Below are 24290 nucleotides of genomic sequence, written 5' to 3'. Positions count from 1 at the left end.
TTAGTGTGTGGTGTCCGTGTTGGCTGTTGGCGGCGTGCGGGCTAGAAAAGCTTCAAGATCGGCATCTGTAGTGATGATGGTGGCCCGTTCGTTGTCCTCGCCAGAACTGATGAAGATCCTGCCGTCCCTCACGAAAGAGCGGCACCCCCTTCTCTTCTTTGCCTCCAGCCTGGCCTTGACTCGCAGCTTGTGGATGTCTGGAGGAAGCAGCTCATTGATGTTGATGAGTCCCTGGTGGTCTGGGCAGAGAGCTCTCGCTTGCTCCAGTAGTGCATCATCCAATTCCCTAGTGTGAAGCTTCCGTTTCCTGGCTTTGGCCACTATGATGGAGCGGGCCAGCGCACTGGAAGAGAGAGTGACAGCTAGAGGTGGGAGACTGCTGTCACCTTACGCATTGATGTTCTTTGCGTCAACTCTCCCCATGATCCTGACGGCTGCCACGTCCCGCTTCAGGACCGTGGGATCCAGTGCAGCCAGGACAGAGTAAGCCAGGAGTTGCAGTGACGTCTCCTGGGTATAGGCCAGGCCGGTGATCACCACCACATTGCCCGCAGAGCGCTCCTGCCTCCTCTTGATCTCAGCCAGCTCGCTACGGAGGTTGTTGATCTCCTCCGAGGCCGGAGCAATGCTGTTGTTCTGATGCTCTGCGGAGCTCCTTGACGACAGTTCTTGGTATTGTGCCTGCAGCTCAGAGATGGAGGACTCGACATTGCTTAGCCGAGTCTTGAGCGCAGGCAAGTCGTCAAGGGCTTTGAGGCGTTTTTCTCGGGGGTCAAGTCTCTTCTCTATTCGTGAGACCCTTTCAGACACGGTGTTTGGTGCCTGAAGGACCTCATTTTGGATCCTCCTGATGTCGTCCAGTGCCGCGAAGATGTCCTTGAGGGACCCTTCGATGGACGTCGCCTGTGTTCTTGCAGGCGACTGGATTCTGGAGCCGGCAAGAGATGGGGGCGCAGACTTATTCTTCTTGGGCACACCTGTTACAGGCGTTTTTCCTTTAAATAATTCATATGTTAAATTATTGCATATTAATAATCAACAATTCATTTTAATCCACTTCTTGATTAAATTTTTATCCGATGCTTTATTTATATCTACTACTTCTAGAATATTCGGTAGCGCATTATATGTAATGATTCCATTGTTAATACTTTTTTAATATTTGCACCAGATCTCGATTATTTTCATACACTCTACCCAAGCTAAGATTTCATAGCTTATCATGCTATGGAAAAAAGCATGATATATCATTCATAGTGTTCCCGTTGATATGATGTTTGATTTTTTTTTTTTAATGGCATTTGGAACTCGAAAGTTCATCGCCTCATCTACGCAAGCCTTCCACGCTGCCCTGTCTTGTATCAATCCCACCCATGATGCACCCCTCCGATTGACACCCACCCCTCCTATTTCTACTAGATCCGCTTTTACGTTGTCCTCTCATCTGCGTCTAGGTCTACCTCGAGGTCGCATTACCATCGGCCTGCCCTTCATGACACGCGCTGCCGTACGGGCGTCTCTCATTCTCGCTACGTGCCCTGCCCATCCTAATCTGTGTAATTTTATTATTGTGTTAATATTTGGTGATGCGTACAGATTGTGTAACTCATCATTGTGTAGTCTCCTCCATTCGCCGGTTTTCTTTCTTCGGTCCGTATATTTTTCGCAAGACTTTATTTTCAAAAGTGAAATTCCCAACTCTGAGATCTCCCTCCCCTCTGCAGATGCCTAGTTTATCCACAATCATGTACTTTGTTTTTGATTCACTCACTTCTAACCCTGTATACTCCGCCGCTTTTATGAGGATTTCCGCGTTTCTTGCTACCGTTTCCCTACAATCCCCCAGTATATCCAAATTATCTGCGTAGCCTAGTATCTGCGTTGTTCCATTAAGCGTTGCGCCCAGCTGAATAACCTGCATTTTTCTAACGACATACTCTAACGTTAAGTTGAGCAGCACGTTCAGACATATTTGAATCAATCTCACGTGTTTTTTTGGTACACCGAGAAGTACTAGAATTTGATACATTTTGCTTCGCTTAATAGAATCGTACGCCCTTTTAAAATCTATAAATAGTTGGTGTATGGTTTCGCAAAATTCCCACTTTTTCTCTATCAACTGTCTTACGGTAAACATTTGATCGCTCGTCGATACGCCGCACTGAATCTGCTACTATATCTTCCGCGACTGGAGTGAGTCTAGCTTTTATTATGTTTAACAGAACTTTGTTGCACATTGCTAAAAGTGAGGTACTCCTATACTTATTGCAGTCTGTCTTATCCCCCTTTTTAAAAATCTGTATAATGATAGATTCCTTCCAATATTCGGGTATTTTTTCATTTTTCCAGATGGCACATACTAGTTTATAGATTTTAAAAGTAAGCTCGACGCCCCCATATTTGAGTAACTTAGCTGGTATAGAGTCATTTCCCGCTGCTTTGTTGTTTTTTAGTTTTTTAATCGCGGCCTCTACTTCTTGGTAGCTCGGTTCCTCCACGTGGGGTTCAGCAGTGTGAATCTCGTCCCCTAATTCTTCGTTATTTTCTTGCACGTTTAATAATTTATCGAAATAGTTTTTCCACAGCGACTGTAATTCGTTGTCATTTGTTACAAGGTCCCCGTTTTCGTCCTTCATCAATTGCGCTCTACTCCTAAAACCCTTTCTGATGGCGTTAATCCCTCTGTACATTTCGCGGGGGTTGTTTTCCTTACTGTTAGATTCTATTCCCCTAATAGGATTCTTCTGATACTCCCGCTTCTTATTTCTGTAGATCGCGCTCGCCTGTTTCCTTACTTTAGAATATTCTTCTACGGTCATATCGCTTCTATTGTGTAAGCTATCTAATTTAGCCTTTTTGCGCCTTTCAAACCAGAGTTCGCACTCTTCGTCAAACCATGGTTTGCTTTTTGGCTTTTTCTTTTTACCCAGTACTTTGTTCGCGGCCTCTTTTACCGTTTTTTCGATGTTCGATGTCCCACCATAAGCTATTCGGTTCGTTATTCCCCTCTAGCGATGTGTTTGCTTCTTCAAGTGCCTGAAACCTGTTATTAATTTCTATCTGGTACCTAATTCGCTCTGTTTTATCTCGCAGCTTTTCAATATCGAAGCTCTCTACCTTGTTTGTTCGCTTACTATTTTGATTCGCTACTAATCTAGCTCTTAATTCGGCTACTACTAGGAAGTGGTCCAAGTCGCTATCTGCCCCTCTATAAGCCCTTACGTCGAGAAAGTTAGTATGACGTCTTTTTTCAATGAGAAAATGATCAATTTGGTTCTGTGTGGCCCCGTCCGGCGATGTCCACGTTGCTTTGTGTATGTCCTTGTGCTTAAAACACGTAGTTTTGATTATAAGATCTTTTGCTGCCGCGAAATTAATGACCCTAATACCGTTATCATTACTGGCTTCGTGCAGGCTTTCCTTCCCTATAGTAGGCCTAAACATTTCCTCCTTACCTATTTTAGCATTGATATCGCTTAATACTATTCTTGTGTCGTAAGACGCGAACTGGTCGATTACCTGCTCTAAAGTTTCGTAATAGAGATCCTTAGCTTCTCTTTCTTTGTCCTCCGTAGGACAGTGTACATTAATAAATACATATCTATACCATTCACCTTCGATGATGATGTACAAGAGCCTATCATTGACGGATTTGAAACTTTTAACCGAATGTATGATGCTGTTGTTTACGAGAAATCCGGTGCCTAGGGATCCCCCGCTCCCGGCCCCATACAGGTACGTGAAGTTCCCTGATGCTAGTACTCCGCCATCTGGCCACCGCGATTCCTGTATTGCTACTAAATCTATATTGTACCTATCAGCTTCCTTTACGAGTTCTTTGAACGCGCCTGGTATATATAGACTGCGAACATTCCAAGTTCCGACCCTTAAGTCCCTTTTGGTTTGGTTTTGATTTTTTTGAGCCATGATAGTATGTTAAACCCGCGCGCTTTGGATCCTGTTCCGATCGCAGATAAGCGCCGTTCTAGAGGTGATAACCCCCATACCTTTCTAGAACTAAGTATGAGAGCTTTCCGACTTTGACGAGGACAGTGTCAACTCGTCGTCAGACACATTACGGTTTCATTCTCGCATCCTAACGCTCCCCTGCAAGGCAGCGCGCCTTCGCTGGCATCGTTACCGCGTAAGACCAGGTGACGAATCATTCTACACATCCCCTTTCGGGGCAGTTGTCATCGCCCCTGCATCCTCTTCGGCAGCAGGATTTTTGCCCATTTTGTAATGTGTGATGAAAGAGATAGATTAAGAGATAAGAGATAATGTGAAGTGTTTTTTGTTGTGGTGCTTGCGTAGTGTTTCCAGATGAATGCGTTCGACAGTGTGGGCTCATCACACACACGCCTGTTCCTATCGGCTGTCCGCGACTGCTTATTCAATTTATTCGCAGCTAACTTCTTTCTCAAGGGCCGTTCCTCTATCCGTAACCTGAGGACGCGCTGTGTAGTGGTGATAGGCACCCACCCGTCCGGTCTGGACGACAACGCCCAAGACCCGCTTAGGGTAGCGGCATTGTAGCTTATAAAAAATATATACTAAGTACTTCATTTTTCAATTATATATTGAATATGCTTATCCCACTTCAAGTTATAGTCAAAAACAATTCCAGGGTATTTACAGCTCTCCACTTTAGTCAACATCCTATCCTAAATGTTTACTTCTATGTGATTCGGTACACTATAACAATAGCTTCCGAATGTCATACAGACTGTTTTATCGACATTCAGCGATTATTTATTCACCGCCAGCCAGTTATCTATGACCAATAGGAATTTATTCGTGGTACTTTGCGCCTCTAATCAAGTCTCTCCAGTGGCTATTATGGCAGGGTCATCAGCATAAGACATAATAGAGTCCAGGGGTATCTCCTTCAAGATATCATTAATATATTATATAAATAGTAGTGACCAGGGTAGTACCCTGAGGGACACTTGTGTTTATTAACAAAAAATCACTTCTACTATCTTCGATTTTAACTGTCTCGTATCTATTATAAAGATAGCTTAAAAGAAGATCCAAAGCCTGTCCCCTAATGCCTATACAATAAAGTTTCTTAAGTAGTAATTCATAATCGACCGTATGGAAAGCCTTGGCCAAATTAAGAAAAGTTACATTTGTTGATATATTCCTATCCAAATTATTATACAATACTTCAGTAATATAGTTAAGCGCATCCTTTGAGCCAATATTTTTCCTAAATCCAAATTGATACTTGGATAAAATATTATTTTTATGGACAAATTCATACAACCTATTGTATATTATTGTTTCACAAATTTTCGCAGTGTTATATATGAGTGGAATTGGCCTGTAATTATTGATGCTATGCTTCTCACCTACTTCATATACTGGTACTATTTCAGCCTTTTTCAATCCATCCGGCCAAATCGCATTTTCAATACACATATTGAACATATCTGTTAATAGTACCGAGATACAACATCCAAGAATATTTAAGATCTTACTATTTATTTTATCAACGCTACCGCTTTTTAGCTTCAGGTTGTTGATCATATTTATTACCTCACTTGTACTTGTAGATTTAAGAAATATTGAATTCGGATTTGCATATGGTTGTTTAAATTCGGCATTATTTGGTTTCACTATATCATCAGACAATTTTCGGCCAGTGTCACGAAAAAATGTGTTCATTTTCTTAGCTATCTCTACTTTATCAGTAATTTTATTATCATTAACCTTTATATAACTTATGGTATTACTATTTTTCTTTATCTTTAACTTTATCAAACATTTTCGCATAGTTTTTGTAATCCAGTTTAAGTTGATCATTTGAAATATCTATCTTCCATAAGTTATATAGTTCTTTGGTTTTACATGATTTAATTATTCCATCAGTAATCCAGTTCTACTCATATCTTAATCTTATGTATTAAATTATTTACAGCTATATTTAGATCTTGCATTGACAATATTTTAGTCCAGTTAATGGTAGCAACGATATGTTTTATTTTGTTGTAGTTTAATAATTCTATAGGTTTAATTTGTTCAGTTTTTAACAAGTAATTTTGTCAATGTTATTAATTTGTATAAATATATTGTCAATGCAGGTTCCTTCGGCTAAGCCTATGGGTGGTCTAGTTATACCAACAAATCCAGGTTTATAACCTTTTTCTAGAAAATTGCACAGAAATTCCTGGCTCATCCAATCGCATTCTAACAGATCTACATTGAAATCGTTAATTACAAAATGATTTTTGATGTTCTTTTTGATTAAGTATTTATTTAGATCCATTATAAATTCAGTCTTTGGTATTTCGTGAGATCTGTATATGGACAATATTTTAATATTACTATTACTATTTAACTTAATTCTAGTATTTACACTCTTAATTCTACCATATTTAACTACTTCGGTATTTTGTACTAACTTATTATTAAAAAAGACCCCATCATTTTTATTTAAACTACTATAGTTGCAATAGCAGTCATATTTCCCATTAGATCCTATCAGTTCATATATACTATGATTAACTTGTACGAAAGTTTCAGTGCATATTCCAACAGATGGTTTAATACTTAAACTCTCAAATAAAATTTTAACTTTATCCAAATGAGCATTCATACTTCTAACATTTAGGTGCATAATTAAATCATTTTTATTACTAACAATTTGTTAAAATTATCAATACTATTAGAAGTTCTCTCTTTCTGAATTGAATCATTACACAGTTGAAACATGGTCTTATACTTAAATAGTCGCAGACTTTGCAGGTTTGATATCCTACGAATATTTTGCTGTTATTCTTCTTGATGAACTTGTATACCTCAGAAGGAACCTGCATTAATACTGTCGTTGTATCACTACGTTTGCTTTTGTACATATGCAGGGCTAGGCCTTAGTTTGAAAATCTGCTTATTGAGTTTATATCACTCTCTATCTCAGCTTGAGATGGCGGCCCCGCCTGGGGATAAGAGAGCAGCAATAGATAACTTGCCTGGCGTAAGCAAGTTACCGACTGAGTGGCGCTAGTAGCCAAATGTAAATAGTCTACCTATGCGTTGGTAGATGGCGTGCGCGCATGTAACACAGGAGAGAGGGGGCGACTCGAGTATATAAGGAGTTCCGGAGCCAGCAGCGAGCTTTAATGATCTGGATCTGAACTGAGTAACAAGCGAATGGTAGTACTCGTTTCTTGCTCCGGTCTCCTCCATACTCTGTAGTCTATGAGCCCCAGGCTCTCGAAGAGTATGCGTGCAGTCCACTCCCTCTCCTGTAGGCTCTGAGATCCAGCATCGCTTATAAACATATATACCAAGTGAATGAACATTTATTATTTATAAATCTATCATATCTCTAGTGCAATCACTTATTAGTTTCATCCACTCATCTCCGCCCCTTCAAATGTATCACCGGTTCAGGATGGTAGTACCCTGTTCTTAGGTGGGGCTATCTTGGTAAGATGGTAGTACCTTACACATCAGTCTAATAGTTGCGTGGTTTACCTAAGTGTGCGGGATATGCGTAGTGGATATACCCTACTCATCTCCTCCAACACACGAGCAGCTCTCCTCTGGTGAGTCTCCCACTTTAGAGGATAGGGAAGGCTTTTGTCCACTCAATAGATATTACCGGGTGGATTAAAGTCTATTGTCGTTCTTCGGATGTGCTTATCTCCTGGCTTACTAACCTCGGGTCACGAATTCCTCGCGTTTGCGTACTAACACTGCGGACCGTTTCAAGCTTGACTCCAATTCATGTAGTTGTCAAGACCAATTATTTTAATTTTAGGATCTATAAGTTCTTCTTTCCTAACCTCACAAACTTTTTCTAGGTTTTCCTTTAATACAGCTTCGGTTAGTTCAACAACATCACTATTTACACAATTAATGACTATCTCATTTTTTTGTTATAATACATATTTTTAGTTTGTATCTTTTTTCTTGCGTTAAGCACTCTGTAACTTTCTTTTTCATATCTATAGTCTAATTTCCCATATTATTTACTGTTATTTTTGGCACTTTTTTACGGAGCGGTTTTGGCTGGTTTATCACTTTAGCATAGGATACTCTAGGTAATACACTATCATACTGTTAAGTTACAAGTTTTTCCTTCAATAAATTATTCTTTTCTCCCAGTTCTACGACTAGCTACTTCGATAGTAAATCAAATGTTCAGCCTTTAGTATGATGTACTTCTCATTAAAATTACAATCCTGTAGATCTTGCGCTGAACTAGTTACTTCCTTAAAGATTTCTTTCCTTACTTCTTCGGATTTCTTGTCTTTGTAGCTATGTTCTGGGCAAACCATGAAGTTGTTACTCACTTGCTAATAATGTTTTTCTTTCTGCGCTAAGCAGCTCGGGTGATACGCTGCATCGCAGATAATACAAACAATTGTTGTCGCTTTCGTTTGTTTATGACAGTTGAAAAAGCTGAGACACTTGTCGGGAGGCAACCGCACACCCACCATGTTGGCCAGATTATGATATAATATTAATATAAGTAAGAAGAAGTTCGTAAAATGATCTAAGTAAATTATAATAAGCATTTAAATGAGGAGAAAGATTATAACTGTTTTTTTTTAGTTAGTAAGTATTAGTATATAAGTTATTGTATTATGTATTGTTATTTCCATTGTTTTTTTTTTTATATCCCAGACCTGCGATCAGGTAACTATGTTTACCTTTGTCGGACTACAAGCATTGTTTTAATGCTTTGTAAGTATTTTTAAATAAATAAATAAAAGTATATAATTTATTGTAATGTTTGTTTGAGACATATATTTGATTATAAAATATAGTTTATATTAAGAAATTTATATTCTTTGATATTAATTTATCTTTCCCTACTGAAAAACTGATGTGAGTGCTCTTTACATAAAGAAAATGAATACTTAAAGATTTTCATCATTTCATTTTCACAAACACATAGCTTTAAAAAAAAGATCATATCTACAGAAATAATTATTCGCGGCATTCCTTTTATTTTAACCAAAGCTGCAGATTACATTATTTTTTGATAAACATAAATACATACAGTATTCGTCATTTCATATTTACAAACAAATAACTTCAAAAAAAAGATTACGCTGCAAAAATGAATATTTGCAGCATCTTTTTCATCTGGATCAAATCTGCAGATTACATCTTGTGATATGCATGAATACATGCAGAATTTGTCATTTTATATTCTTAAACACATAGCTTTGAAAAAAGAGCATATCTGCACAAAGAATTATTTTCAGCATCCCTTTCAATGTTTCATGATTCGGTCACTTTTTGTAAACCATTTTTTATTAAAAAACTAAATCCAATTTCTTTTTCATTTTTCTGCGGTAGTATAATGGATTCATGTTTTTGCCACATATCTATCATGAAATAATTGTCATTCCGAAATGATTTACTAGTTCTGGTGTGATATTACAACACTAAAATATCTATATATGCATACTAGTGGGGCTACGCCCCCCTGCTCGCTTCGCTCGTCAACCCCCCTTATTAGTGTCTGTGTGATTTTTGTTTTCAAAATTTAATTTTCATGATCTTATAATTACGTTCTGGTTAGTTAAGAATGAAAATGTATCAGGATAATACAAAAGATGAACTAAGAGATAATAAAATTAGATAAAATAATTGTAAACTTTCTATCATTAATCAATAAGCATTAATAATGCAATGATTATTTTTATTTTATAAATATACCAATTTCGCCCAATTATTAAGCACAAAAAGATAGTATACTACAAATCTACAAAGTATTACATATAATCATACAGTGTATATAATCATATGTATTACGCATTAACATGTTGTTATAGCATTAACAAACCATGCTTAAATTAAACATGTATTTTAGTATGTCAATTATGATTACTTTTATCCGTAAACCTTTTCCGACAAATTAAACATTTGTACTTTTATTGATACTATGCGCTCGCATGTGAATCGTCAAATATTGTTTATATTTATAATATTTTGAGCAGATTTCATATTCATAAATTCGCCATTTATATGCACGTTTATATGATCAATACTTTTTCAAATAATTTTTTTTACAAAAATCATACATAAATTTTGTATGTCGTGTAGTAAGTAAAAAGTATATAAATTAAAAGAATTATATAAACTTTATAATTCTTGCTATATATCTTCCTATATATTATATAACAACGAACTTGTGTTTTTAAATGTTCTTTGCGCCGTTTTTTCACGACGGTTCTGACGTCAAAGGAGAGTATAATTAGAGAGTTGAGTTGGTGTGGATCTCTATCTTCTACGCTCCCTAATAGGAGATAAGGTAGGGAAAGGCGAACGGACCAGGTACAAAGAATAAAGACAATGCTGAGAGCTGATTGGGACTAGATTGTAATTATTTATGTACAAGATGTCTAGATCTGTTCGACCCGGCGGCCAGGCCGTAACTGATTCACGAAAGTGAAGCGATGGTGAGGCGCGAAAGTGGGGCGCGCGCGCGACATGACGCAGCTCGGCGCGATGAAGCGTGAGAGTGGGGCGCGCGCGACCCGCCGTAGCTTCGGCGCGAGCTGGCGCGTTGCTGGAGCGGCTGAAAATGGCCGGTGTCAGCGAGAAGCAACGGCGTATGTCGGCGATGCTGACGTCCGGGCTGCGAGGCTGCTGATGATGCTGCGGTTGGCGGAAGATATATATATATATATATATATATATATATATATATATATATATATATATGTAGTTTTTTACTGTTCATAAGTATAGCCAAAATAACTATATAATATAGTATATCATTTTAAACCATAAACATTGACAGTTAACTAACAGTACATTTTAAGTAAGTTAATCATACAAAATTCGTGTTATTGCTGTGTGGAGGGCTGGATATAAATCCTTTGTTTTCTTTATTTTTCCTTGTTATGATTTCAGCCTTTATATTAAACTCATAAAGCTTTGTAATTTTCAATCTCGTTTCGTTACATAATTCTTTAATACTAAAATTGCGAATTGACATTACTATTGCATGTATTTCCAAATTTAATTTATAGAAAAGGAGACCCTCTTTAATCTGATTTAGAATTTCTGGCGGATAATTCAAATATCATGGTCTGTTTGATCCAGACCTTTCTGTATAGCGTAATTTATACTATAATAAGTTTTGGTTTCTCCATTGATTAAATTAAACATTCTGTTATTCAAGAGTCTAATATCATTATTACGTGGAGCTAATATCACGCAGTTGATATCATTATTTTAAATATTTCTGTATATCTTTAAACATACATAATTTGTTCTCCAATTAATCAGGATAATCAATGGATTTATTTTTCCATCTCATAATTTTAACAAAAATAAAGAGAATTCATCATTTTTAGATCTTAAATTATATGTAATTTCATTATATTAAATAGAGGCCAACGTGTAGAGTACTTAATTGTATTGCTTTCTCCTAGAGGAAGCTTTGTAATAGTAAAATTTCCAGTTTCGCAAGAACTTTGTAGAAACCCTTTTGGAGGTGTTTAGAATTCAAATCATGCGTTTTTATGTCCGTACGGATGGCTGTCTGTGTGTATGTACCTATACCGTTATTATTCTGGAACCGCACGACCGATCGTAAAAACATTTAACATGCATGTATGTTTTCTGATTCTGAATTCGGGAAATTTTTTTTCATAATTCTGACCATTTTATGATTTTTTGAAAAAATATTTTCGCTTTTTTTGATAATATGATTTATAAAATATATTTAGCAATACAGTATCTAAAAGAGCATGAAAAGGTGATTAAAAAAAAAATATTAATATCTCCAAAACTAAATTATCAAACTTTTTGAAAAAAATGTATGCTCATAAAAAAACGATAATATCTATTTGCAGTAACAATTTTAAGCCACTTTGACGACTAGTTTTTGAGCTAAAATTCGAAAACGAAAAAAAATGGGTTTACAATGTCGTACGATTACGGGAGTAAAATAGTATATTGTGCAACTAGGGGGGAAAACGGGCTATTTCGAACGTGGGTGAGGTTTGAGCACGAGTTGGAGTCGAAGGCGCCGCAAGCGCCCGAGACTGAGACGATTGCTCAAATCTCACCCGGGGTAGAAATAGCACCCCCCCCCCTTGTTACACACTGTACTTTTTTGGACAAGTGCCTGCAAAGCTCTGTTTTCATGCGTATAGAGTGAATGGTAAGTTGTGCATTTTGGATCGTAAGCCACTCTCAAGCATTTTCAAAATTTTTCAAAATTTTTCAAATGGCTATTTCCTTCCGCACGCTCGAAATGAACAGCGTGCCATTTACTTTAGATGTGTGGAAACGGGTCTTTTTTTTGCACGTGTTAAGAAAAGACTTTAATTGAATTGAAATATTAAGAAAAGATAGGCATTCAAATTTTTTGTCTTTCATGCTGTATACCCTGTATAACTGTATAACTGAAAATTACTATTTTTGTTAAACCTCATAACTCGCTAACTAAAGTTCAGAATGATTTGAGAAAATTCGTTCGCAGAATGTTTTGAGAAAATAAGAGAGAAATAAAGAGAGGACGAGAAATCCAGAGAGAGAGAGAGAGAGAGAGAGAGAGAGAGAGAGAGAGAGAGAGATTAGATTAGATTAATTGCTCTTTATTTTTGTACATTTTGTTGTACATATAACAAATATAGTGTATTATGATAAACGAATAAATAAAATTTGTGTAAGGGTATATAGTATAAGGTGTGTGTGATGTTGAGAGATGACATGAGATGAAAGAGAATGTATGTATGTTTGTGCGATGTTTATGTGTTTTCCAAATTAAAGAAATAATTTTTAGCTGCTTGTTTGAAGTGTGATATGGATAGTGTGTCGCGAAGTTGAGATGGAAGGCTGTTCCAGAGGTAGGAGGCGCTGATGAAAAATGAATTCCTCAGCGTCTCCGTCTTGAAGGACGGGATGTCCAGTGGAGTCACCTCGCCCCTGACAGGCCTGAGTGCGACGTGGAAGTCAAAATAGGCTAGTAGATAAGCTGGTATTGAGGTGTTGAAAATTTTTCTAAGAAAACAGGCCATGAAGTACTTCCTACGTCCGGCGGTGGTGAGCCATTGCAACTCACGCCTGTAAGGGGAGATGTGCTCGTCCCTCTTTACACCATAGATGTATCGGATTCCCGTATTGACAAGCCTCTGCAGTTTTAAGTCAAGCTCTTGAGTCAGGTCGCAGTAAACAAGTGAGCAGTAGTCGATGAGGGGAAATAGGAGTGCTTGCACCAAATGTTGGCGCAACCTGAGGCTAGTGCTCTTCCGAAAGAAATATAGCCGATACATTAAAGAGTAAGCACGTTTACAAGTTTGTGTAACGTGCTCTTTCCACGTAAGTTTTGAGTCAAGCACCAGCCCCAGGTTGCGCACAGATGATTCAAAGTTGACCTGGGCCCCCCCTATATTTATATAGGTGTTAGCAGTAGAAGGTAGAGCATTGATATAGTAGGGTGAGCCCAGGACGATCACCTTAGTCTTACTAACATTCAGCTTAAGTCTGTTTAGTGCTGCCCAGCCCATTATCCTCTCGGCGTTAGCACTCATCTTGTCAGAACAGGAATCGAGCTCCTCAAGGGGGCATTGACAGTAGATTTGCAGATCATCCGCGTAGACTAGATGGGATACATCTGAGTCAAGGCAGAGGCCAATGTCATTGATGTATAACGCGAACAATAAGGGGCCCAAGACTGACCCCTGTGGGACACCGGTGTTTAGTGGTAGGAATGTAGAGAGTTCGTTGTTGTCACCAATGACGGCCTGCTCTCTTCCCGAGAGGTCAGATGCAAGCCAGCGGATAACCTGCTTTAAGAAGCCGAAGGAGGATAGCTTTCCGAGTAGCCTGACGTGACACACCATATCAAACGCCTTGCTAAAATCAAATAGAAGCAGAAGGGTGACCTTCTTCCTGTCCATTCCAAGCCTGACATCATCAGTCAGCTTAATCAAGCCGGACTGCGTGCTGTGGCCAGTGCGAAAACCAGTTTGGAAACTATCAAGATAGAGTCTAGTTTCAAGGTATTCAGAGATTTGATTGTGCACCAGCCACTCCAGCGCCTTGGATAGAAAGCAAAGTAGGGAAATCGGTCGGTAGTCAGTTACAGCTGTAGGAGAGTTGATTTTGTTTAATGCTCTTACGAGCGATGATTTCCAGGCAGAGGGAAAGCATGCCTCACTCAAAGACAGGTTGAAAATTTGACAGATTAAAGGAGTGAGTATTGGTAGTGCTTTAGAGATTACAACCTGTGGGATGCCATCGCTTCCCCTGGCCTGGGTATTGAAATGTGAAACTGCAGCTAACACGTCCGATTCTGTGATGGCCCTGAAGATAAAGTGTTCAGGGAGGTCTAGACTCTCGAGGGTCCGCAGATACTCCTCGACAGATGGAGCTTGAGGGTCATTTGAGATGGAACTGAAGTGTTCGTTGAGAGCATCTGGAGAGAACCGAGCAGGTGGAGAAGATTTAGAGGTGGTAATGCCAAGATTTTCAAGTTCTCTCCATATCTCTGCAACGTCGGTTAGAGTAGACAAGCGTGAATAATAGTAATTCAGCCTGGCTTCCTCGACCCGTTGATGAGCGTCATCCCTTGCGATTCTATAAAAGTATAGATCCCAAGGTAGACGACTTCTGCGAAAACGCCTGTAGAGCCTATTCCTTTCAGTTAAAAGGTCACGAAGAGCCGCGGTGAACCACGGGTGACGTTTACGTCCAGGTGTCACAGTCTTTAATGGGGCGAGATGATTTATGAGAGAGAGAGTGAGAGAGAGAGAGAGAGAGAGAGAGAGAGAGAGAGAGAGAGAGAGAGAGAGAGAGAGAGAGATTAGCGAAAGCACCAGTACCAAAACACTCGGCGGACGTACGGACGAGCGAGATCGCAAAGTAAAAATGTCGTTCGATTCGTCGCTAGCTAAAGACAGCACGAGCTGTCAACTGCTTGATGTCTTATCGTGAACTGACTCGACGCTCGTCCGATCGCGCGCGACTCGAAGCCGGCGGCGCTGTCGGCGATCGCAGCAAGTCGCGACGTCATTTGCTCAACTCGAGCACGGGAGATCGCGCCACGGGTTCTACGTCGACCTCGCGGAGTTGGCTCGACACCGTTGTCACGGCGGAACTCTTCTCCTCGGGTCTCGACGAAACACTGTATATATTTAATACTTGTCCACATGGTTCTTTAGGGCATGAGACAACATATTATCAATTATTTCCCAAATTAATCTAATTATTTTAAATATCTGGAGATTTTATAAAAAATTATTTTTTTTAATTTTATATTTTTTCTTGCTTTAATTTTAGGAAAAAATAACGATGATTGCGTAACCATTCCTGGAAAAAATAAAGTAACAAGTAAAAAGAAAATAATACCAAATGAAGAATCCGAAAAAGGGAATATAAGTCGCGATTTGGAAAGTTCGTCATCTTCGGAAAAATCAAGTTCTGAACACCTAGATCTACAGTCTAGTTACAATTCCATATCTGAGTCACCATTAACTCCCTGTTCATCTTCAAGGTTTACAAGCCATATTATTACATCACCGACAACAACAAAGCCACCTTTGCGTCGAAGAAATACTACTGGTCCTGGAATGGTTTTTTCAGCTACCGACCCACCTTCATATTCTAGTAGTATGACATTTTCTAAAATAAGTCCATTAGCCAGTCCTCATCTAGATAAAAGATTTTTTGACTCTAGTCTTGTAGAAATGAAAAGTCAAGCTAGCAGTACAAGCACATTAGATTATGATTCCACTGAAGAAGTCTGGATACGCAGAAATGATTTTATTCAAGATAGAAAAAAAATGGTATGTATTTTATTTAAAGAAATCATTTTTAGATCAATGTTATAAGTATCTCAAAGCGATATTTCTTGTAGTCCCAGGTACTTACATTTTTCTTTCTTATTGCTACTTTTAATAACAAAAAGGTTCTCATATACCTCCTTTTTTATTGCTACTTTTAACAACAAAAATAAAGCTAAAATTATCTTACATTTTTTTAAATCACTCAAAAATATGTTACTAAATTGACATACTTATTACTAATAATAACCTGTATGAAATCAAGCGTTCAAATTTTTTTATGATAAAATCAATTTTGTTTTAATTCTAGAACAATTACCTAAAGCAAAGCAGGCTAGAAAATTTAATTTGTTTACAGTACGTACAAGTAGGCTTATTTGTTTGACGGTTTGCATTTTATTTAAAACGAAAAAAGAATAATTACTTAAATAAAATAAATAGAATATCAATAAAAGCTTTATAATAGTATATTGATGTGACTGTATCGGTCTTCCCGGGGCAGGTGGTGTGGTAAAAAGGAGAAGAAAATGTTTTTCTACATTTTTTTTTTCTTTTCTCAACGTTTCGACGGACAATGCTGCCCTCATCAGGAGACTGATGTAGAAAGTTGTATTTATTTAAAAATTGTTGATTTAAACTGTATGTACAGTATGACTAGAAAAAACTTACACTTATGGAGAATTACTCGGTATAAAATTTTCGAGAAGGCGCTTCCCCGCAGCGCGGCGGGGGAAACGTAGGTGAACAGTGTCTCCCTCAGCTGTTCGATTTTAATTCGTGTGAGTTAAGATTTTCGTCGTGTTTATATAGCGCGGAGCAGTGAGAAGACTGTCGAGCGGCCGTGTTGACAATTTCTTCCGCTATTGACGTCAGAGCATGAGTCATGTTTGTTTTCTTTTCAGATAGTGTATAAGGTGTGTGTAAAATGTATTTAAATTTTGTGTATCGTCCTTTTTATTTATTCCGTTTTCTTGTAAGTGTATGTGTAACATTTCAGAAACTAGTCATATGTTTATTTTGTGTGATTCAAGTTGTTGATGTGATCGGAAATTACAGTATTATTCGATTTTTTATGTTCATTTATACGTATACACAAATTTCTTTTTTTTTTTTGGCCTACGTACGTAGTAGAACAGTCATTGCATTCAAGTTTATAGACAACGCTGTTTTCGAGATCTTTCTCTTTCTTGTTCTAGCCTTTTATAATAATATTTTTTATCTGGCTGTTTATTTTCGGCACAGTTTCAATGTTAAAAGCCTTGAATGCATGACTGGTCTGTTTATGAAAACCGTGAATATACGGTAGGCTTAAAATGTTACGTTTTTCATTACAATAAATATATAGATAGATTCCAATTGTAATGCACTTCCGTCGTGATATCGCTTAGATTTATATTTTGAATCGATTAAATTTTTACTAGCAAATTTTCTGATATCATTTATGCGATTAATTAAATCGGTCACATAGAATGTATATATTTCATTTTTGATATCGGAAAATGCTGTAGGGGTTCTGGCTATGGTTTACCAAAGATTAAGGTCATATAGTGTAAAATTTGTCGACTTATGTATACTTGTATTAAAAGAAAATATTGCAAATGATAGTGATTAATCCCAATCTTCTAATTTGTTCAAGTATTGCTGAATAAGTAATACTTCTTTCTTACCTATCAGAGCTGGGGCTTTGTCTGATAGAATAACCCTGGGGCACCGTAAGTTGCTATGACATATCTGGCTAGAGCATCTGCTATCATTTCTGCCTTGGTAGTTGGTATCGGTACCGCTACGCAATATTTTGTAAGTATGTCTTTTATGATCAAAACATGTTTATTGTCGTCAGCAGTAGCCGGTAGAGGGACTACTGTATTAATCAATATTTTATTGAAAGGTTTTATGGTGGTTCTGTTACAAACATCGTAATATTCTAAGATGATACTTTCTCTTATACTATCGCTAGGTATAGTGCAGGTTCTTTAGCATATGTAAGTAGTACCATCACAATGCTTCAGGCGTTAATTGAAAATATCCAGGAAGGTAGACAAGGTGATTATGTCGGTTCAATCGTGATTTTTTGATATTATGAGCGTCTTAATGTTGTTTTTCATTACAGTGTCAGCTTGTGTAGTCGGAATTTCTTTTAAATCCTCTAAAGCTTTCCATCAAAGTACCGTTGTATGAGTATGGCAATTAATATTTTCGTGGAAGTCTTGAGAGTTATAATTGTCCTCGTTTTGAGTAAACGACGAGAGAGGAGCAGTGGCTGCGAGGGACAGAAAGGACAACGCGCGTCGCCGACTCGAGAGTGAGAGACGCGAGGAGACGACGAGCAACGTTGGCGCAGGAGCAGCGACCTTTCACCTCGACAGGGCATTCAAGTCGGCTCAGTCCGAGAAATAAATCTAGCTCTCCGAAATATGCTCCCGAGATTACAAATCCGAATCGATAAGTCCAAAATCTTCACGTTCCAAGAGCTGAAGCTATAGCGGTACGCAAAGAGAAAGGCCATATTATTGCGAGATCATATAAATCGCCCCCGAGCGCCGAAGATTCTCTCCTACCGGACTTAGCTTATAGAGACCAACGCCCGCAGCGCAATATTAGACAACAATTATTTAACCTCAAGCTGGACGAAGAACGAAAAGAGCACGAGTAGAACATACAGAACCGGACTTTACGGAGGATGTCTTGCCTGACGAGGACGAATTAAAAAATTCAGGATACAAATATATTATAACTGTGTAAAATCTGGATATTTCTCGCGAGAGTGCGAAGGCTCAAAACGCGCGTTTTGCTATAAATGCGGAAAAATCGGAACAAGGTTTATAAATTGCTCGAAATGTAATCCAACGGAAATATTCTGCAGCGACTGCGGATTAATAGGTTATCTCAGAGTAAATTGTCCAGAATGTACGGGAAACGCAAACTAAAGTCGTAAAATAAGGTGCGGCTTGGAAAATAGAAAAGGCCTCACCGGTTGAAATAAACAAAAATATGGATATCTACCCGACAAAACGCTATCTACGACAAAAAGAGTTGCACACTAAAAACGACGAGGCTGACTTAAAAGCCATCTCAGATAAATCAGGTTATCTCTCTAATAAAGACAAAATCGAGCCAAAAGCTATCTGTGATACCTTAAATAAACCAACGGATATCTTAAATAACCAACGAGAAAACGCTGAAATTCGAGATAATAACTTTGCACATTTAAAATTCATACCTTCGCAATGGGATATATTTACTATCGAAGGAAAAAAACCACTCGCGTTTACGGATTATCTACAAGACATCAAGACAGCCGTAAGCGAAGCGCCCGAAATTTCTAATAAAAAATTCAAACTATAAATTAATTAGAGACAATTTAATTCACGAGGATATCTACACGACGGATAAATTATACAGTAGGGTGGCGCTCATTTCCTAAAGTGCTTGAATACCGGCTCCCATGTCGGAAATCACTTCCTTATACCCAATAACTATAAATGCAACAATAAAATGTGGTTAAAAAAGTTTTTAACACGACCCAGTTTTTAAAAAACGGTTTTTTTGCGCATTTTTTACCATTTTCATACCTTTAGGTTCTCATTTCTCTAGAAAATTTTTAACCTGATATACACTTATATCATCTCTTTGACTGAAAGCAAAGTGCCCTGTGGTAATTTGGGGTGAAATAAATTATTTTGACTAAGGTTCAGCTCCTAAATTATTGAAAAATTCAGAAAAATGTTCTTATTTTTCCATTTTTGAGAATATCGATGTGTTACAACTAATGGATGTAAAGTAACTTATACTGCCTAAAAGTAGAGATAAAAGAGTATTTAAAAAAATATTATTTATTTTTAAGTTAAACAAAAAATATATTTACAAATATACAACAAACTTTATTTATTTTTATCATTTTATTATTCAGTTCTTAATTTTTTTATTAATTTCTTTTTATCAGAACTAGCCAGTCAGTTTTTTCGACTTTCGTCAACAAGCTGAAGATGATACTGTTTTTGTTCTTCATCTTGAGAACGGGAATTTACATACTCTTTAGCCAAATGAACTGCCCTTTCGGCACAATCGTTCACTACCATGAGGTGTTTTATTTTTTCGCGACACTCTATGTACGAAGAATTATTCTCCCATAACCTACGTTTATATTTCAAAATCTTTGTATTCAAATTGAACCTCGTAAAATAGTTCAAACTTTGACTATTTGTAAAATAATCAAGGGATTTGTCATTAAGTGCCCTCATGCCCTGCTCAGACGTGTCAAATTTTTTTACATTTTGATCTTCATCATCCGACGGATGGCTTTGCAGTGATTCTACAATTTTCTTTTTAACGGTGATTTCAACATTATTGTCAAAGAGAGAAATAACACTTGAGTTCTGATGACAAATACCACAAGTGGTTTCGAAATTTACCTAAAGTAGCATCAGATATGTCTTAATCTATTCAAATTATTATTATCTTATCAAATTCAAATTATTGTTTGGAGCGGTAATAGCAGATGGAGCAGTGTACCATGAAGTTATATATCTAAATACAATGAATTTACAAATGGCATATAATTTTACTTCATCTCTCTTATTCACCTGGAAAGATTTTCTGAATAAATAGATTTTTAATGAATAGACTTTAGCCATCCAGCGGGCATGGTGGAACGCTCCTGGCTTCTTAATTGTCATTCCTTTTCCAACACCTAAAAATAATAAATAGAGCTCTAATAGTTCTTTATAATCACATCGGGGCTGCTGTTCTTGTAAAAAATTATTTATATATTGAATTAAACGAGAAGTTTCACTCTTTAAAGATGTCTCTAGTCCATTTTCGTAAGAATCGTGATCTAAATTCAGCCATTCATCTCGAAACCTTTTGAATATTGGCACATTAGGACCACCAGTGCCAGGAAATTTTGTTTCGAATGCTGCTCTCAACAGAAGCTCAATAATATGACGGCGACATGCCAAATAAATCAGATCTTTTTCCATTAACTGCTCTAAGATTACCGCTGTACCACCTCTGAATCCTAAATTTACATTCGCTGTGTCACAGCATAGTACATTTGTTAAGCCTAATAATCCCCAATCTTTCAAAGATGCATAAATTACTGAAGCTGTTGTAGGCGCTTTCTAGTCTTGCAATGCAGGTACATTTATAATTTTTATAAATTTATCACTGGATACCAAAATTGGCCATCGATCTATTTTCTTGCAAGCTATTTCATCCGAAACGAGTTAGCCATCCCAGTGAACAAGTAAACAATTTACGGAAGTGTCTAGAATAATCTACTTCATTTTTTCGAATTCAGTCTTTCTTATTTCAGCCCTTGCTATGTTGATAGATTTTCGATTGAGAATCAAACTGTTGACATTAATGTTCAATGCATGGGCAACAAGGCTGGTTATAAAAACAGCATATCTGTCAGAAACTTTGACCTTATCAAAAGCTGCAACAACTTCTGGAGTCATGACGTTAATAGTCCCTCTTTCATTTTTTTTCTTCTAGTTCCTTCCGAGAATAACAGCAAAATCTTCGTAGGATACCAAAGCTGCAAAGTCTACGACTATTTAAGTATAAGACCATGTTTCAACAGTGGTAGATATGGTCATAGTGGAAACAAATGTAAAAATAATACAGTTTGTCTAAATTGTGCAGATAGTCATAAGACCAGTGACTACACAAACAATATAATGCTTAAATTGGGAATATTCAAATGTTAACTACAACACCACATTTGACATCAAACATGTTGCTAGTGATCACAACTTATGCAACATATACAAGAAGAAAATAAGCTTATGCATAGGAAAAGCGACTATTCGACGAAACCTGCCTTACCATCTGTGACCCAGGTTACCATACAAGGATGGTAACTTATAACAACCTTATAACAATAATATACAATATGTTGTATGAATTTGTCCATAAAAATAATATTTTATCCAAGCATCAATTTGGATTTAGGAAAAATATTGGCTTAAAGAATGCGTTAAATTATATTACTGAAGTATTGTATAATAATTTGGATAGAAATATACCAACAATTGTAACTTTTCTTAATCTGGCTAAGGCTTTCGATACGGTCGATCATAAATTACTACTTAAGAAACTTTACTGTGTAGGCATTAGGGGTCAGGCTTTGAATCTTCTTTCAAGCTATCTTAATAATAGATACCAGACAGTTAAAATTGAAGATAGCAGAAGTGATTTTTTGTTAATATACACAGGTGTCCCCCAGGGTACTATCCTGGGGTCACTACTATTTATATTATATATTAATGATATCTTGAAGGAGATACTCGACTGTATTCTGTCTTATGCTGATGATACTGCCATAATAGCCACTGGAAAGACTTGGTTAGAGACGCAAAGTACCATGAATAAATTCCTATTGGTCATAGATAACTGGCTGGCGGTGAATAAATAATCGCTGAATGTCGATAAAACAGTCTGTATGACATTCGGAAGCTATTGTTATAGTGTACCGGCTCACATAGAAGTAAAAATTTAGGATAGGATGTTGACTAAAGTGGAGAGCTGTAAATACCTTGGAATTGTTTTTGACTATAACTTCATTGGAATAAGCATATTAAATATGTAATTAAAAAAAACGAAGTACCTAGTATATATTTTTTTATAAACTATCAAACATCATGTCGACGGTAACACTACGAATGATATATTATGCTTATTTCCATAGCATGCTAAGCTATGGAATCTTAGCTTGGGGTGGAGTGTATAAAAATAATCAAGATCTGGTGCAAAAATCACAAAGTAAAATATTGAAGACAATTAATAAGAACAGTTTAAATGTACATGGCAGCCCTCTAAACAAAGAACAACTCTTTATCTTCGAGGCAATAACGCTACATTATAACGACCTCGAAACCAAGTACTTAAGTTTTACAAGTGATACTAGGAAAAAGAGTTTAATTGTACCTAAAAGTTATAAAAGAGTTAGTGATAAAAAAAGTATTAACAAAGCAATCATTACATATTGCGACGTTGTACGTACAGTTCCTTTCCGAGCCCTGTCGATGACACTTCGACGTGACGAGAGCGCGCGAAAGTGAATTGCGAGAAAAGAGTGAGAGTGAGAGCGCAGCAGCGCCACGACCTGGACCACCGCCCCGAGGAAGAGATCCCTCCCCGGAGACGACCGTCCAGCCGTTCAGCCAGAGGAAGGAAGCCGGAACGAGAGCCTTCATCCCCAAGTCTGCAGAGAGAGAGAGAGAGAGAGATTAGATTAGATTAGATTAATTCCTCTTTATTTTTGTACATTTTGTTGTACATATAACAAATATAGTGTATTATGATAAACGAATAAATAAAATTTGTGTAAGGGTATATAGTATAAGGTGTGTGTGATGTTGAGAGATGACATGAGATGAAAGAGAATGTATGTATGTTTGTGCGATGTTTATGTGTTTTCCAAATTAAAGAAATAATTTTTAGCTGCTTGTTTGAAGTGTGATATGGATAGTGTGTCGCGAAGTTGAGATGGAAGGCTGTTCCAGAGGTAGGAGGCGCTGATGAAAAATGAATTCCTCAGCGTCTCCGTCTTGAAGGACGGGATGTCCAGTGGAGTCACCTCGCCCCTGACAGGCCTGAGTGCGACGTGGAAGTCAAAATAGGCTAGTAGATAAGCTGGTATTGAGGTGTTGAAAATTTTTCTAAGAAAACAGGCCATGAAGTACTTCCTACGTCCGGCGGTGGTGAGCCATTGCAACTCACGCCTGTAAGGGGAGATGTGCTCGTCCCTCTTTACACCATAGATGTATCGGATTCCCGTATTGACAAGCCTCTGCAGTTTTAAGTCAAGCTCTTGAGTCAGGTCGCAGTAAACAAGTGAGCAGTAGTCGATGAGGGGAAATAGGAGTGCTTTCACCAAATATTAGCGCAACCTGAGGCTAGTGCTCTTCCGAAAGAAATATAGCCGATACATTAAAGAGTGAGCACGTTTACAAGTTTGTGTAACGTGCTCTTTCCACGTAAGTTTTGAGTCAAGCACCAGCCCCAGGTTGCGCACAGATGATTCAAAGTTGACCTGGGCTCCCCCTATATTTATATAGGTGTTAGCAGTAGAAGGTAGAGCATTGATATAGTAGGGTGAGCCCAGGACGATCGCCTTAGTCTTACTAACATTCAGCTTAAGTCTGTTTAGTGCTGCCCAGCCCATTATCCTCTCGGCGTTAGCACTCATCTTGTCAGAACAGGAATCGAGCTCCTCAAGGGGGCATTGACAGTAGATTTGCAGATCATCCGCGTAGACTAGATGGGATACATCTGAGTCAAGGCAGAGACCAATGTCATTGATGTATAACGCGAACAATAAGGGGCCCAAGACTGACCCCTGTGGGACACCGGTGTTTAGTGGTAGGAATGTAGAGAGTTCGTTGTTGTCACCAATGACGGCCTGTTCTCTACCAGAAAGGTAAGATGCAAGCCAGCGGATAACCTGCTTGGAGAAGCCGAAGGAGGGTAGCTTTCTGAGTAGCCTGACGTGACACACTGTATCAAACGCCTTGCTAAAAT

At 37.8% G+C, this 24290-nt stretch overlaps 1 protein-coding gene across 13 annotated transcripts in view; it reads left to right on the top strand.

The window, feature by feature from the left end:
* LOC100678622 (dentin sialophosphoprotein) overlaps positions 1-24290 on the top strand; it is an 860138-nt gene that overhangs the window by 196623 nt on the left and 639225 nt on the right. For all 13 annotated transcript variants that reach the window (XM_031933206.2, XM_031933240.2, XM_032601286.1 and 10 more), the window contains one exon: positions 15262-15767. In XM_031933206.2, coding sequence (XP_031789066.1) covers positions 15262-15767 — 506 coding nt within the window. The remainder of the gene's footprint in view (positions 1-15261; positions 15768-24290) is intronic.

Source organism: Nasonia vitripennis, assembly GCF_009193385.2.
Source record: "Nasonia vitripennis strain AsymCx chromosome 1 unlocalized genomic scaffold, Nvit_psr_1.1 chr1_random0004, whole genome shotgun sequence".
NCBI classification, from domain to species: Eukaryota; Metazoa; Arthropoda; class Insecta; order Hymenoptera; family Pteromalidae; genus Nasonia; species Nasonia vitripennis.
The sequence above is the reverse complement of the archived record's forward strand: the minus strand, read 5'-3'. Positions and strand labels throughout refer to the sequence as shown.